This window comes from Bidens hawaiensis, unplaced genomic scaffold (assembly GCF_021521415.1).
Source record: "Bidens hawaiensis isolate Kalapana, Puna unplaced genomic scaffold, B.hawaiensis_p1.1 tig00041228_1, whole genome shotgun sequence".
Taxonomy (NCBI): Eukaryota; Viridiplantae; Streptophyta; class Magnoliopsida; order Asterales; family Asteraceae; genus Bidens; species Bidens hawaiensis.
The window spans coordinates 34,385-51,130 of NW_027497303.1; the positions used below are offsets into that span (position 1 = coordinate 34,385).

The window sequence follows — 16,746 nt, forward strand, 5'->3', positions numbered from 1 at the left end:
TATTCCAAGACATACATCAAGTGGGAATTGTCTTTGAAATTTAAATGGAGTTCTCTTATGTGAATGTGTTAACCCAATTCTAGGGATAAAAGTGTGATGGCTAATGTTGCTTCAAGATATATAATCCGCTTTTATAACATGATTTTCATTTGATTTGACATAATTGTTCCGTTATATAATTGTTTTATTAAACAACATTTTTAATTGCATAACTGAAACACTGACCTTTAGAACTATCATCAAATTGAAATTTAATAATTTATGGTTTAAAAACCTTATACTTTTAGTTATTAAAAAAATCAAAAAGTTTATCTAATGCTCTATTGACAAATATCATATGCAGATAGATATTCCATTGAATCTTATGAAAGGTTATTAACTTCCTGTATGACATAATTTTTTTACACAAGTATCACTTGCTTTTGAAAATATTATGCATTAAATGCATGGTCAAAAATAAAATGATACACATAATCAATTCGATATGAGATAGTATCAAATGAATCACTTATAAGCAATGTTGTAAAAGTAAGATTACAAGGCCGAGTACTCTCCGAGTACTCGCTACAAGGTATGTCACCGAGGCGAGTTTCTGTAAATCCGCTTAGTTACTAAGAATCGGTCAAATGTGGTCAACCTCAGCCAGAATCACATCTTATCGGTGAACTTGGACCAATTTTGACTCAAAAAAAATTAAACATAATTGTTATATCAATAATATTAAAGAACAAATATCATTTTTTTAATTAATGATTAGTAATTTTTAGAATATTTTTATATTTAAAAATGTATTTCTTTTATTTATATTGATATTCACCTATTTTGTTATAAATAATAATAAATTTATGATATTTGACATATATATAATAACCAAATATAAATTTTCTTTATATTTACCATGTCCGAGTACTCTCCGATTACTCCCCGAGTACTCCGAGTACTCCCTACAAGGGGGTCGGCCGCCTTGGGACCGCTTAACGACTTTTAAAACATTGCTTATAAGAAGATGATCAAGTATATCTATAACCGGATCTCCGTCACTCAAACCACCAAATTTTCCTTCACCAAATTCCAAAAGCCAATATACAAAGATTTTTGTTACTTTCATATTAGACAAGGTTGTAAACGTCGTTGGGCGGATCCTAGGCGGTCGACTGAGGAGTTGGGTGTACTCGGAGTACTTGGGGAGTGCTCGGAGAGTACTCGAAAATGGTAAATGTAAAGAAAATTAACTTTTGGATACTATATATATGTCAAATATAATAAGTTTGCTAATATTTATAATAAAATAAGTGAATATCAACATAAATAAATAAATTTATTTTTAAATAATAAATAGTTCTAAAATTATTTAATCATTAGTTAAAAATAAATGATATTTTTTTTAATATTATAGAAATATGAATTATGTTTTATTTTTTAAGTTAAAATCGGCCCAAGTTGACCGGCTAGATGTGATTATGGCTGAGGTTGACCACCTTCTATTGATTCTTAGTAAGTAGACGGAGTTAAAGAAACTCTCCTCAGTGCCATACCTTGTAGCGAGTACTCGGCCTTGTAGACCTACTTTTACAACATTGATATCATACGATTCACTTCCTAGACTTAAGATTAGGTTTTTGGTTAAATTCAAGACATGCATTTTTCCCAAATAAATCATACAACAAATTCTAATGTGTTTTTATAAATATAGATAGCAAATTAGTAAATTTAAAATATCATGACTTTAAAAATATGTCTTTAAATTAGAATATCAACAATTTCATCAAATATTTATATAATTAAATGGTTTGTAATCTAATAACATAAAAAGTAATGAACTTTATTATGAAAAAACATTTATTTTGGGTTTTTTTGATAGCCAATTAATAAAATACCATAAACATGTTTATTTATTTGTTAGTTTATTTATAATAAGATTTATTTAACAAATTAGTAAAGGTTTAATATGATTATTGTATATGTTGTTAAGAAACTAATCTTTTTTTTATTGAAAAAATTGTATTATTTAAATAAATCTATAATATATATAAATGAAAACATAAAAATCCTACGGGTCGCGATGTGGTCACTCCCCTTTTTTTTGGAGTCACCAGATTTGCTTGATTTTTAAATGGAGGCTTCTCATGCATTTGACCCAAATTCATGGGTATTGGTCTTACCAAACCTAGATATTCCTTAAACGGGTTATAACATCTCCATAAATAAAAAATTATTCTCATCAAATTATTGATGTAAAAATCCTATAAAATAGGATATACTAATAAATTAATATCTTATTTATTTAAAAAAGATATATATATTATTTAAATTATAAAACCAATTTGATAGTAAAAAAATAAATGGGTCTTAGGTCTCATCAAACCATAAGTATATTATTAACTTTATTAAATATTATTTATAATTAAAAAACCAATTTTATAGTAAAAGAAATAAACGGGTCTTGGGTCTCATCAAAACCATATAGTTTTTAAACCGAGTTATAACATCTCATTTATTTGTCAAACAATTTATTATCAAACTATAAATATATTATTAACTTTCATACAATAAAAAAATATAAATCCAAAAAATAAACAAATATTAGAACAAATAATATAAAACAATCCCCGTAATATAGAGAATAAAAACTAGTTTGATTTTATATAAATAAAAACGACTTAATTTTGGAGATACTATAGAACTTAAGTTGACTTTTATAACTAAAATTTAAACTTAAATATACGATTTAGGTAGATATAATCTATTATGATTACCTTAATATAAGGGTGACAAAACAAACCTAAATGGGTATTTTTGAAACAAAACTCACAAAACCGAATAGAAACCGAGAATTCAAGTTTATTTCAAACAAAACCCACGAAACCGAATAAAAACCGAGATATCGAAACCAAAAACATTAAAATCGAATAGATACCGAAAGTGATCGAAAAGAAAAAAATAACCGAACCGAAAAAATCAACCTGAACCGACACAAAACCGGTTTTTTTATGAACGAGGATGACGGATGAAACATTTTAGTTAATTTAAATTTTGTGTTTTTGATTTATATATTGAGTTATTATTTTTTATTAATTTTTTTGAATTTTTTTAGAGGGTTTTGAAACTCTCGGTATTTTAACCTTTACTTGGGTTAAGATGAGTTAACTTTACTCATCTTGACCCATACACATCCTAACCCTCTATTTTAAAAATCCATCTTGACTCATATTCATCTTGACCTAAACCCATTTTAACTCATCATCCAAATCCAACCCAACTCATTCATATTACCACATCTACCTTATGTATGTATATATATATATATATAACTATCTATATAAATTGCCTACCATAAAATCCTAGGTGTCGTTCTCAAGTTGTTCCCCCCATTCTCTAGAGCTGCCAGATTGCTTGATTTGTAAATGAAGGCTTCTCATGCATTTGACCCGAATTCGCGGGTATGGGTCTCACCAAACCCGGATAGTCTTTAAATGGGTTATAACATCTCATTTATTTGTAAAACTATTATATAAGCAAACAATAATTTTCACGGGTCATGGGTCTCACCAAACCCTAATAACCCTTAAACGGGTTATAACAACTCACTTATTTGTGAAATAACCCCTTAATTATCAAACTCTAATAGCCCTCAAAAGGGTTATAAGGTCTCATTTATTGATAAACACTTTCATTATCAAACCTAATTTAATTTATCTACTTTATATGTTCTTCGTTGCTGGTCTATCATCCCATCCTCGGTTAAATTCCAATACTACCCACCATCGTAAACTACATCAACACCTCTTTTTTCATTAGACATATTGTGTTCATGTTTGTACATTTAAAAAAATCAACATGCTCGTGTTCGTTTATGTTTGTTCGTTAAAAATCTGAAAAACCTAAACATCTCAACTAATAAAACCCAAACGTTAAACAATATAATAACAAACTAATACATATGTATTTAATTAAAACAAAACTACGTTGCAAAATAAAATAATTATCATAAACTATTAAAAACAAAACTTTAAATAAACTCCTGTAACACGAGATGATCAAACTAGTATATATATATATATATATAAAATTAAATATCTTTATTTATTGGATATAAAAGTAAAGGTGTTTTGATGGGGAAAAAATTGTTAGATGAAACAAGGTGATTATATATGGCACAACTATTTTATTTTATAAGAATAGATAGACTGTGTGTATAAAAATGATATTTTAAAACAAAATATTATCCCAGACTTAAAAATTGAATTTATAGAGATTAAAGTTTGTTTGTTAAAAAATAAATAAAAATAAATTATGTTTAAAAATAAAAGGAAAATTAATAAACAATCTTAAATGATTAATAAGATATGATAAGACAATGTGATTATACTTTTTGTATTTAACTTTCAGCTTTTCATAAGATATGAGAAGATAATGTGATTATACTTTTGTATTTAACTTTCAGCTTTTCTAATCACACCAGAAGTGTGGTTAGAAACCGCTCAAACCGTCGCGTATAGGTGTTTTAAGACGTTTTTTTGTTGTTGTCTTTTGTCTAGCTATCGCGTATAGCTCTATCCATGACATATTTTTTAAGAAAAATATGTTTTTTGTATTTTTAGGTTTAATGTATATTTTAGTTTTAATTTAATTTTATTTATTTTGATTATTGTTTTTCATTTTGTTGCTTTATTAAAAAATTTTTTATTGATTTTCTTTATCAAGAATTACAACAATTATAACAAAGCAACGTAAAAAAATGATATATTTATACACACACAACCATTACAAAAAATTTGTGCAAATAATTAAAAAATGTAGAAATCTATCTAAATGGCAGCGTCACTAGCATGGTAACAGGTGATGCCTAATTCGTAGGATTATGTGACAATAAAAAACACAAAACCACCACCACATTCTAACCGTAAAGCGAGCGCACTGAATATTGGGCTTGGTCACGAGAACAACGACGATGTTGTACAATAAAAACACAAAAACCACCACCATTACAACGAGAATGTACAAATAATAACTTTGTTTCATCATAATTTTTATAAATTTTTATAAAGAAAATAAAAAAAGATCTATTTTTATTAAAACAACAAAATAAAAAACAATAATTAAAAGTAAAATAAAATTAACAAAAAAAGAACAAAAAAACATCTTTTCAACAAAGTATCCTTATATGCCACGAATAGCACTGTCCATGGCATATAAGACGTTGTGAGATGTAGTTAGCTAGTCCTTAACTTTAGAGTAATTCAGTTGTATTCTGTTTCTGTTTATCCATCAACTCATATTACACGGGATCCAATCTGGTTATTACTTTTTGTAATAGTTTATTATCACTCATTAGCACAATATATACATACTGTTGCTTTTAAATAAATCTCCCGAATAGATCAATTTAGTTCTTCGCCGATCAATTATTGTTTAATTTTCTTGAAATTCCATTTCAACCTACGTCAGTTTATGAATCGATCTGATGTGTGCAAAAGAGTTCAAATCCAAAAGTACAAAACTCTTAGAAAAAAATTGACTGCAAGAAATTCAGTGTTTCTGAAATTGACAAGGTTCAATCTGGTTTAGGGTTCTAGTTTCACACATTGGATACCAAATTGTTGTTTTATCTTCTTGACTCATGTTAGGGTCACAAGTGCATATTTGTGTATGCACTAATAATTCTTATTTACATTTGAGGGGGTGTTTGGGATTCCTTATATGTAGCTCCTTATACCTTATATAAATATAAGAAGTTTTAACATCCTAACTTATGAAAACTTTTTTTTTTCTTCTTTAAAATGCTTAATAAGTTATATTACACAAACATTATTTTAACTTGTAAAAGTTAATATTTTATAAGGAGGTAAAAATAAGAAAACTCAAACACCGCCTGAACCATGAGAAGATCCTATTGGACAAACTAAAGCAGCGTAGTGGATACCAACCAAAGTACTTTGTACCACAATGAATCAAAAATCCATTAACACCAACCCAGCAACTCACCACTGGCAACACATACCGCAATCACTTAACCTAACAGACCAAGGGGCAAAATGAACAGAAAACATCATCAGTAGTGATTTGCTAGGGAATTATCAACTTATCTTCGATGCAAGGTAGTACCAACACCTAAAATAGCTCACAATACACCGTCTTTAAAAAAGATTCATATGATAACTTGTAAGAGCACAACCTAAAAAAAATATAAAAATTGAGAGAAGTTCATCAGATAGGAGCGAAAGACTAAATAATTTCTAATCACAATAAAAATCATTTGAACTATGCAAATAATCATCATTTGAACTTCCCAATCTTCATCACAAATTTATAAACACTAAAATAATAAAAGTAAAACATCACAACGTAAAAAAAACATTTTCATACACAAAATATATATGACTTAAAACTAGATAAACAAGAATTTTTTATAAAAATAAAAGGCCTCATTGAGAAGATTAGAATAAACAACACGGTTGAATTCAGACATATGCTTGTCTTTGTTTAAATTTAATCATAGGCCTATTAAATAAAAAAAACAACAAATAATGAAAAAAGGACTCAGTTTATGGGTGGTGATATAACAGGATGGTCGGCAAGGTGATTATACATCACCGTTACGACGAACGAGACCTTATCACATAGCATCGTCATTGCCCTTTTTCAATTTTATTAAAAAATATTCAAAACCAAAAACAACGATGAATTGAAATCCCAACTTGCCAAACATGAGACAAAGAAAACAGAACACAGGTACTATCTGTAACATTAATGTTAAACGGTAAACTCACTCTAGATCCAGAAGTTGCTATGAAATGAATATCGATGCGATGTGCGTTTCTACTTATAGAGGGGTCCTTCCTAGGGTTTACTTCCTGTATTGGGCTTCAGGCCCGTTTGGATCCAAACCGTATATGAGGAAGAGGAACACGTATTGTTTATCTAGAAGAGAGTGTTAAAAGTACTTTTAGGGATAAAAAACTAATTTAGGGTGGATGGAGTGTTACCGTCATTCCGCTCAGCTTTCTTCGATATCTGGATGGCCGAGGTTAGAGGAGCACAAAAAAACTGGTTTCGGACTGACCCTACCCGTGGGTACGAACCGGGCTTTGGGTTTTCCCACGGACCTAGTGGAACCGTTTCCACCGGTACCCGGTCAAAACCCGATCCAACCCTACCCGGAAAAAACTCGGTGGAACCGGTCAAATATCCGACTATACCTATAACCATTTTTTATCTAGACCATGTTTTGAATTTTGTTGACCATATCTGAACCGGTTCCTAAAAATACCAGGTTTGTGCACCTCTGGATACCAAATATCTTCATGAGGTATCCATTCACATTTTCAGATTACATCAATCACTTTATATTTTCTCTCTCTATAAGAACAGTATTTATTCTCATGTCGAAGGTGGTTACGGGAAGACTCCCGTCTTGTCCTTCCCGTAACAAGTTCACGATGGTTCTGGTATGCAGGATCAGATCTAGATTTGGCTTGGTTCTATTCACTTTAACCTAATTTGGTTAACTCATACCCAATGGAAATATAGATCCAGTCCTAACCATTGATTAGATCCATGTTTCTTCAGTCATCTTTTAATTGGCATCATAAAAAGTTAGATTGATCGTTATCTTTTAATTATCAAGTGTTGTTTTTGTTCATCAAACATCATTCGTTTAAGATTGTGGTCAATGTCGCCATGTTTAAACAATTAAACATATTTTTAGCTATGAGGGTATCGAGATAAAAGGAGCTAATGAAGATATGCTTGGCACATATTATTGATATGGTTGTAAAGAGATGGATTATAATCACTAGGGGTCATAAGTGGGGTGGATTTGTACCATGGTACAATAAGATATATGACATTTATCAAGTAATCAAAAAAACTTCTTTGACCAATTGGGTAAATCAAGAAAACAGATTTTGGAAAAACACCATCATCTGAGAAGATGTTTCGGCTTAACTTGAAGGTCACGAACTTTGAACTATCCAGACAAGAAAATTTAAAGTTCAAAATACTTAGAAAAAAAATATGAAATAGGTTAAAAAACTCCCTCCATATCAAAACTTGTCTTATCGAGAAAAACTTAAGTCAAAAGGCTATATTATGTCTTGATTACTTCACTGGCCATCATTGGTCCACCGTGACCGCCATACCGCCACCATAAATATTTGAATTATAAACATAAATGCATTAAAAATCTGAATTACTTTGACTTTGATATGTTACTTTGCCAAACAGGTTTAAAAATTTTGATATACAACGGGGGTGTGAATTTCTTACAAGATACGAACCCAACATGATATTCGAAGATTTGAGTTTAACGTAAACAAGTTTAGGTGTAACCCGCAAACACATTTAGCTGAACACACTAATGTTGCATTTAACCAATTTACTTTTATAAGAGTTTACTACTTGATGCCTGTGGTTTGCTAAATTAACTTTGTTTAGAACTTTCTCAAAAATCTGTTTCATGTCAAAAGACTACAAAAAGAACAAAAAAAATGATTTTTTTCAGGTCCGTGTAATGTTTTGACATGTAAACACATTTAACACATTCAAACTGCTCATTTGTTGTTGCATGTTCAAAAAGTGGTTGAAACTAGATAAATATTTACAGCATTAAAATCTTCAGCAATGACCACACAAGTTTTTAACACCAACAATCAATCAAAGTCCAAGTCAACTTTAGCAAAGCAAAACAACAAATGAACATACCAATGACAAAGTTAGATGTCATGTGTGCTTGTGGCAACTGATCTCAACGCCTCCAACTGTACATACAACTCCCATCTTTTTCTCTTGAGTCCCATATGACATAAGTAAACACTTAACACTCACACCCAGAAGATGATCATTGTTGTTGCCCGCTTGACACATCAATCGTGTCGGGAAGGTAGCTTCACTGACAACCTAAAAATGAATAATTAAAAATATGCATAATCCATTTAACAGGTCGAGAGGGTCAAAATTCACCAAAGGTGTATTCACAATGCATAAAACTTCCTTAATTAGGGTTGTACGTTTTGGATTGTCATATCTAACTTGTTTAATAGAGGGTATGTTTGTTTTTACCACCGTATATGAATAATATGACCCATTTAACATGTTTACAGCTTGATTACAACCCGTCAACCTGTTTGACCAGTTCTGATAAATAGGTTAAATGGGTTGCGTTTGGGTAACACAATCTTAAGCTATCACCCGTTATTAAACTTGCCTATTTTGTCACCTCTAGTTGTATCATTTACATCATTTTCTTCCATTATATAAAGTAATAAGATCCACAACCACATATTCATTACTTATCACACAACTCAAGAAATTAAAGCGTTAACTGACCAATATGAATATGAGCTTACGAATATGAGCTTACATTTCTTCCTCAGGTTCATTTTTAAGCGCGTTTTTGGCTATGCACTCAAAGCAGCATCAACATTGAACCTCTCCTTTGCAGAAGTTACAAAGTATGGAATATTCCCTTTTGAAGCAAACCATGCTTTCGCTTTCTTCTCCGATACCTAGAAGTTAAAAGAAATCACAAATCTTGATATTAAATATTACAAAAACCTACATATTTTGACATTAATAGCCCCATCCAAAACAACAAAGATTATCTTACCACTCGACTATTGCCTCCATCAACATCTACCTTATTCCCCAACACAACAAACGGGAAGTTTTCAGGGCCAGAAGGGCTAGCATGATTTATGACGAAAAAAAAAATATTGGTTAAAAATATAATAAACAGAGAGTATAGTGTGTACTGTTGCCTTATTGACTACGAAATCAAGACTTTTACCTGAATTAAAAACTCTTCCCTCCAATTATTAAGGTTATCAAATGACTTCTTGACATTAACATCATACACAAGAGCACAACATTAATAATTAGCCGTTCAAAAAAATAAATTAAATTCATCTAACATTAATTTAGTCAAATGATATAATACTTAGCCGTTCAAAAGAATGATATAATAATTCAAAAAGATAAGCAGTAATTCATTATATAATCTAATTGAGACCAAATAAATAAATAAACGTTTAGTAAGTAATCTAATTGAGACAAAAAAAAGTTTGGAGACAAAAAAAAGTTTGTGAGTGACTTAATTGAAACAAATAAAGTTAGATTAACTTAATTGGTACAATGGTTAAAATTTGTTACTATTATATGAAATTTTCCCTTTTGAATATGTAGTTATTGCACATATACAATGCGCGCGCGCATATAATGTATATATGTGTGAACCCTCGGGTGGGCAAAAGTGAAATTACACTAATTTTGACGTTATTTTACTAATATCGTGAAAATAACATTAAAAGTGACGGAAGGTTAACCAGGCATCATGTGGTGCCGTTGATAGCCGAAAGACAATGGTACATGTACCAATCAGCCGGTGTCCCGATGTTTGAGTGCTATGTGCCTTATGTCCAAGGCTTGATGCAAAACTACTATCGAGTCGGGGTCTCACCGGAAGCAGTCTCTCTATCCCTATTAGGCAGAGGTAAGGCTGTCTACATCTTACCTTCCTCAGACCCTATCATAGCTTTGCTATTTGTAGGATATACTGAGTACGATGCTATGATTTTTATAAACCTTAATACAAACCATGATTTGAGAAACTGGAAAAAAATTGTTCAAACGCTCAAACTCAACAATTTAGACAGGATTGGCTAGTTTAGCCGATTTAATTTCTCAATTTTTAAAACTATAGTTAACATTTAGTTTGTGTTTTACTCAATACCAACTAATTGTAATGCCATGTGCCAACAACCAAGTAAAAACCTTGTGAAGTTGTGTTAGAGCATTTACTATTTAATTCACCATCTCTAAATCCATAATTATACTAAAAAAACATGATATTTTTTATCTTATTGTTAATTAAATAAGACTTTTTTATATATTTATCATTACTTTTGTTCTCTCTTCACTCACAACCACTTTCAACAAATATTAAAAAATTATATGGGTGAACAGCAGATTTTAAATATACGGAAAAATCAATGAATTTTCTCTCTCATCTACTACAACACTCTAAATTATAAGAACTTCACTCACTAAATTTAATGGACAGATTGTGAATGATCTTACTCTCTATTCTATATTTTTGTTTATGGCATTTCAATTTTTACTATTTTTTTCCTTTTTGTAATATCTTTCTATATAGAAACAAATCCAATGCTTGGGCACGTGCAAGATCCGATTAAGTTCAATAATTCCATAGTCAATGTTTTCAACCGGCCAATATATTCAAACCAATTAAAAATAGTTCGATCCAACAAGACGATGCAATATTTAAATTACTAAATATAATTGTTGTAATTATAAAAACAGCTTTTAGCATAAATGAATATCAATCCTATGTAAATCACCTCCTATATTATCAAGTTTGATAAAATATCAACACCTATAAACTATGTCGGACAGTTTTGAGGATTGTCAAATAAAGTGTTGGTCAGTGTTGAGTGTCTTACGTTTAGAGCAACTTTTAGTGTTGGTCAAATTAGACGATAATCGGCGTAATTGATGGTCAACAATTTAACGTTTGGACCAGTATACAAGTTATGAAAATTGACTGTTAATGCTAGTGAAACAAATGCTGACTTTAGAGGAAGATCGTGCATGTTCACCTTCATGGTTCGTTAAGACTATATTATTTAACCTTAATCAATGAATAACAAGTATAAATGTGGGGAAAATTTTGATTTCCATGGCACATTTCATGTGTCAATGAACCCGCTTACGTTAGGATGAGCTTGGTACAACCATACTTGTATTTATACCCGTGCATGTACTCGAGTGTACCCGTACCAAAAATCAATAAAAATATGTACCAATACTCGTACCAAATTTTTCGGTATGATATACGTACGGATATTTTGGTACGGTACCCGTTTTTGTACCACTTTGCTTTTTTTATTTTCAAATCTTCGACGATCTTGAAATCGGTACCAGTACAAGTAACAAACATCCTGAATTAGTCGGGGGTACCTGTACTCGTATAGGTACGTGATGCGTACCAAATTGGTCGCTGATTTAATAATAAGATAGTATTGAAGAACCTTAATCCAATCGCTGACTTTAAGTAATTTGTTTGTTTGGTGAGTCTTGGATGTTTTATTATTTAATACCGAAGAAACGTTTGTTACTTGTTCAATAATAACATGATTGGATAATTTATTTTATATATTAATTTTAAAGAATCTCAATTAAACTCCTGCATATTCCAAACATGTACAAAATATCAAATATACCCGTACTTGTACCCGATTCTACATGTACCAAAATTCAATAAAAACGAGTACCAATACCCATACCAAATAAGCTAAATCGGTACAGATACGAGTATGAATATTTAGGACAAAATGTGCATCCTAGTTTACGTGTTACAGGGAACATGGACCAAATAGTGATTAAGATTGAGGAATAACAAAATTGGATAAGTGAAGTGTGGAATCTAAAGGCATAGCATAAGGTACTCTTTAACCTTATTCCGAACGTATATTTAAAAAGTATTAGATAAGAGTTTACAAAAGCAATCACAATAAACGGAGGAAAACAAATAGAGTTTAATCTTTTTTTTTTTCTTTTTTTCCTATAATAATTGTTTTATAGCTCAAACTATTTATAGAGATAATAGACACATAACTTATCATATTTCGATTCATTATAGTTCAAAAATAAAATTATATAAAAAGTACAGTGATAAGAAAAAAATAAATTTGAACATCCTGACGACCAGTTACCTAACATATATCTGAGGACACGGTTTTATATCCATGTATATGACTGGATTTACCAATATCAGACCCAAACATGTCCAATTGTCATCCCTACAAAAGAGGGAACAACGTGGAACAAGGATCCCGAACCCACTCCGATTAATCCTTACATGGCCCAATTATGTAACGAAAGCTGTCATCAAATCCATGCTAAAAGCATTAAGAAGTCCGCTGTTACAAATTACAATAGCTGAAATCTACATTAGGAGAGTGGTCAATGGTCATAGATTATTCTTGTACCATAGTCTTGTGATGTTAGTGGATGTTGTTAAATTCACATAACTACATCACAACAAACCATTAAACTACATAACAAATTAAAACATAGTCATTCATTAGTAATAATACTTGGTTAGAAGAATAAGTTTAAACCAATGACTAGATCAAAATATATCCACTTGCCACTACAAGTCATAAAACGTGGTATCAATGTCAGCTACCACTATTTTGTATTTTGTCAACCCTTAAAATAGCCATCGTACCAACTGTCACGTTCAATATTATAACTTTATTATAAATCCCACCAATTCAACAAAACCCTTTGAATCTTTCAACTTAAAAGAATCGTGTATCGTTTTCAAAAAAAAAAAAATTCAAAATAAATACAAAACAAAAATAATCAAGAAATAGCATAACCTTATGTACAATTCTCGTCAAAACCCGTCGCTAAAACCGCGACTAATATACTTCCTCGAATTTTCCATCTGCCCTTCACTGCTCGAGCCTGACGGGTTCAACGGGTATTCACTCGTGGGTCGGCTGTACTCGCTGCTAGCATACTCTTGTGTGCCTAGAGCCATTTTTCTGAACTTGGCCATGTCCTCATTGTACTGAGCCGTGTCATAGTCTGAGCTCCCGTTGTAGACCGAGCTGTGTCCCGGCTTGATCCCATCATCAAGGTCCGAAAGTGACATGTCACCTTCTAAGGCTCGAACCACCAGGCTCATCTTGGGCCGGCGGCGAGCAGAGTGGCGCACACACACAGCTGCACATGACACCATCCTAGCCATCTCGTTACGGTTGTAGTCTCGTGGTAAACGCTGGTCAACAATCGAGTCAAAGTTTCCATCCTCTAACGCTCGAGTCAGCAATGGTCTTGCCTGTAATTTCATACACGAGTCAGAAACAAGGTCTCCGGATACTGTTTCAATTTTCAGATCCAAATTTTTTTTAAAAAACACCAATGAGTTTTTTTCACTTACCCAATCGACTAAACTATCGTCCATGTAAGTATTAGCTGTGTCAACGGGTCTACGTCCTGTGATCAGTTCTAAGAGCATGACTCCAAACGAGAAAACATCGGATTTCTCCGTGAGTTTGCCCGAAGACGCGTATTCTGGTGCTAGGTAACTACATAATATAAATTTACAGCAAAAAACATGAGAAACAATTCACTAAAGTTGAAATTATGATTATACTCTAACAGGCATACCCAAAAGTTCCCATCACCCGGGTTGATACATGAGTAGCAACATCAGAAGTAATCTTGGCAAGTCCAAAATCAGCAACCTAAATAATCATGTCAACTTGAGAATTTCAAACTCGTGACATAAAAAAAAAACAAATAAATAATAAGAAGAAAAAACCTTTACCTTTGCTTCAAAACTGAAATCAAGAAGTATGTTTGCAGCCTTGATATCCCGATGAATGATCTTCGGATGACCTGAAAACACATAAAAAATTGTCAAAAAAAGAACTTAAAATTTCGGATCTTTTCAACGCATAATAAACGTTCTCTAAACGAGCTTACAGTCCTCATGGAGATAAGCAAGTCCTTTAGCAGATCCAAGAGCAATACACATCCGTGATGCAAAGTCCATCACGGGCCGATTCTTCCCTGCAAAATTATGTTAACATATTAAAAAAACGGTTTAATTCCTGACATAATTTGATGAAATGAACATACCATGTAAATGAAACTCCATGGTGTTATTAGGAACAAACTCATACACAAGCATTCTTTGAGCACCACTAATGCAATAACCAACCAAGGACACAAGATGCTTATGATGAACACGACTAATGATCTCAACTTCCGCCTGAAACTCCCGCTCCCCCTGACCACTACCGACTTTCAATTGCTTAACCGCGACCTCTTTCCCATTCGGAAGAACCCCTTTATGCACATAACCGAACCCCCCTTGTCCAAGAAGGTTAGCATCCGAAAACCCATCCGTAGCCATCGCCAATTCTTCGTACGTAAACGTACTTTTCGAGAACCCTAGTGACAGACCCGGGGTTGGCGACGGGAGTGAATTCGAACCGCCTGAAAAATTCGATCCCGAACCGCCACCGCTACTCATGTATAATGGCCGTGGCGGTGGCTGCGTAGGTAATCTGGCGGGTGAATGTGTTCCTATTTGTGGTGGTTGTTTTAGTGGCGCCATTGTTACGACGTGATCGCCTGGTGGTGGGGCGTTATGGTGCCATTGTTGAGGATCGTGACCAAAAGGATCAACTGCATATATAAATCAAACATTACAAATATTATTCTTGAATCAAACAAAAGTTATTATTATTATTATTATTATTATTATTATTATTATTATTATTATTATTATTATTGTGAGCGACCTTTAGGAGGAGGTGGTGGGGGTATATAGATATTGGATGGATTATGTGTTCTTCTTTTCTTCCTTTTGCAACAAATAAATATGAGGCTTAATATTGCGAGTATTAGAACGCCGCCGATTGCGATCCCGACGACGGTTCCGGTGGAAATTCCGGATGAATTGTCAGACGATGGAGCAGTGGTGGGACCGGAGGATACGCTTCTGGGCGGCGGTGGAGAAGGTGTAGTTCTTCCCGGAGGAGATGGTGGACTGGGTGGAGTGTTCCTCGGTGCCGGTGGCGGCGGATTGGATGGCGGCGATCCTGGCGGCGATGGAGGAGATGGTGGAGGTGGCGAGGTGGTAGTGGGTGGCGCCGGAGGTGAGGTAGTAGGAGGTGGAGTAACCGGAGGCGGTGGTGAATCGACCGGAGCTGGCGGCGAAGAGGCGGCAGGAGGTGGCGGAGAGGCGGCTGGTGGTGGGGGAGATGAAGCCGGTGATGGGGAGGAGGCAGCTGGAGGTGGTGGAGAGGCGGCGGGTGGTGGAGAAGAGGCAGCCGGTGGTGGTGGAGAAGCAGGAGGTGGGGCAGCAGGAGTGGCTGGTGGTGGTGATGTGGTGGGAGGTGTTGTGGTCGGCGGCAGAGGAGAAGTTGCCGGTGGAGGAGAAGACATAATCAAGGGGCCGAGAGTTTCTCCGTGGGAAACGTACGTTTGATTGAAAGAAAAAAAAAAAGAGAGAGAGAATTCCAGTTAAAGGAAAATGTGTGTCGTGTAGTTGTGCGTATGGGGAATACACTACGGGGCCCATGCCTTACTTTTTGTCTTTACTTCCACTTATTTCTTCTTTAAAAACATTTTATTTTTTGGAAAATAAATTCAGATTAGTTTTATACTTGGCCACACTATATATGTTGATAGTTTTGCTTTTTTATACTTGCCAATACTATATATGTTAAGTAATTGTAATGTAAAATTAATAATTTCTTTTCCTCATGAGATACTGGTAACTTTCAAAACGTGAGTACTTTAGTAGCTAGCTATTTTATGTTTTAACGTTACCATATTTGATTGTACCGATTACAAGTTTGGAAATACACTTGTAAAAACTCTTTGAAGTTATCTTGATCTGACTATGGGAAATCGTGCAATATGAAAGAAAAATCATGGACAATAATAAATCTTGTAAAACTTTCGATAAGGTGTTTAATTCTCGATTAATCGCCAGTCTTCACCCTACTTATTAGTTTTGGGCTAATCGGTCAATTAATTAGTCAATGGTTAGATCAGGCTAAAATCTGATTTAAACAAACTTAGCTGGTGTATTCTGACAAGATTGAGAACAAAATCAACGGTTTCGAGCAAGATTCCAGCCAAAATAAATGTTTTCAGCGAGATTTTAGCCAATTTTGGCGGGAAGTGTGTATGTGTATA

General features: G+C 33.1%; 1 protein-coding gene and 2 non-coding genes across 3 annotated transcripts; all 3 read right to left on the reverse strand.

Moving 5' to 3' along the window:
- Nucleotides 1–6,199: 6,199 nt before the first annotated feature.
- On the reverse strand, nt 6,200–6,289 carry LOC143592790 (small nucleolar RNA snR60/Z15/Z230/Z193/J17). The gene has a single exon (XR_013145986.1). It is a non-coding gene; the product is annotated as a small nucleolar RNA snR60/Z15/Z230/Z193/J17 (small nucleolar RNA).
- Nucleotides 6,290–6,536: 247 nt separating this feature from the next.
- LOC143592791 (small nucleolar RNA Z43) lies at nt 6,537–6,638 on the reverse strand. Its single transcript, XR_013145987.1, has one exon. It is a non-coding gene; the product is annotated as a small nucleolar RNA Z43 (small nucleolar RNA).
- A 6,617-nt stretch (nt 6,639–13,255) lies between these two features.
- On the reverse strand, nt 13,256–15,987 carry LOC143592788 (proline-rich receptor-like protein kinase PERK15). The gene is made up of 7 exons (XM_077072617.1): nt 15,342–15,987; nt 14,674–15,225; nt 14,518–14,604; nt 14,360–14,430; nt 14,200–14,276; nt 13,970–14,117; nt 13,256–13,867 (listed from the first exon to the last, which is right to left on the reverse strand). The coding sequence occupies exons 1-7, from the start codon at nt 15,985–15,987 to the stop codon at nt 13,421–13,423; spliced, it is 2,028 nt and encodes a 675-aa protein (XP_076928732.1). The 3' UTR covers nt 13,256–13,420.
- Between the last annotated feature and the right edge of the window lie 759 nt (nt 15,988–16,746).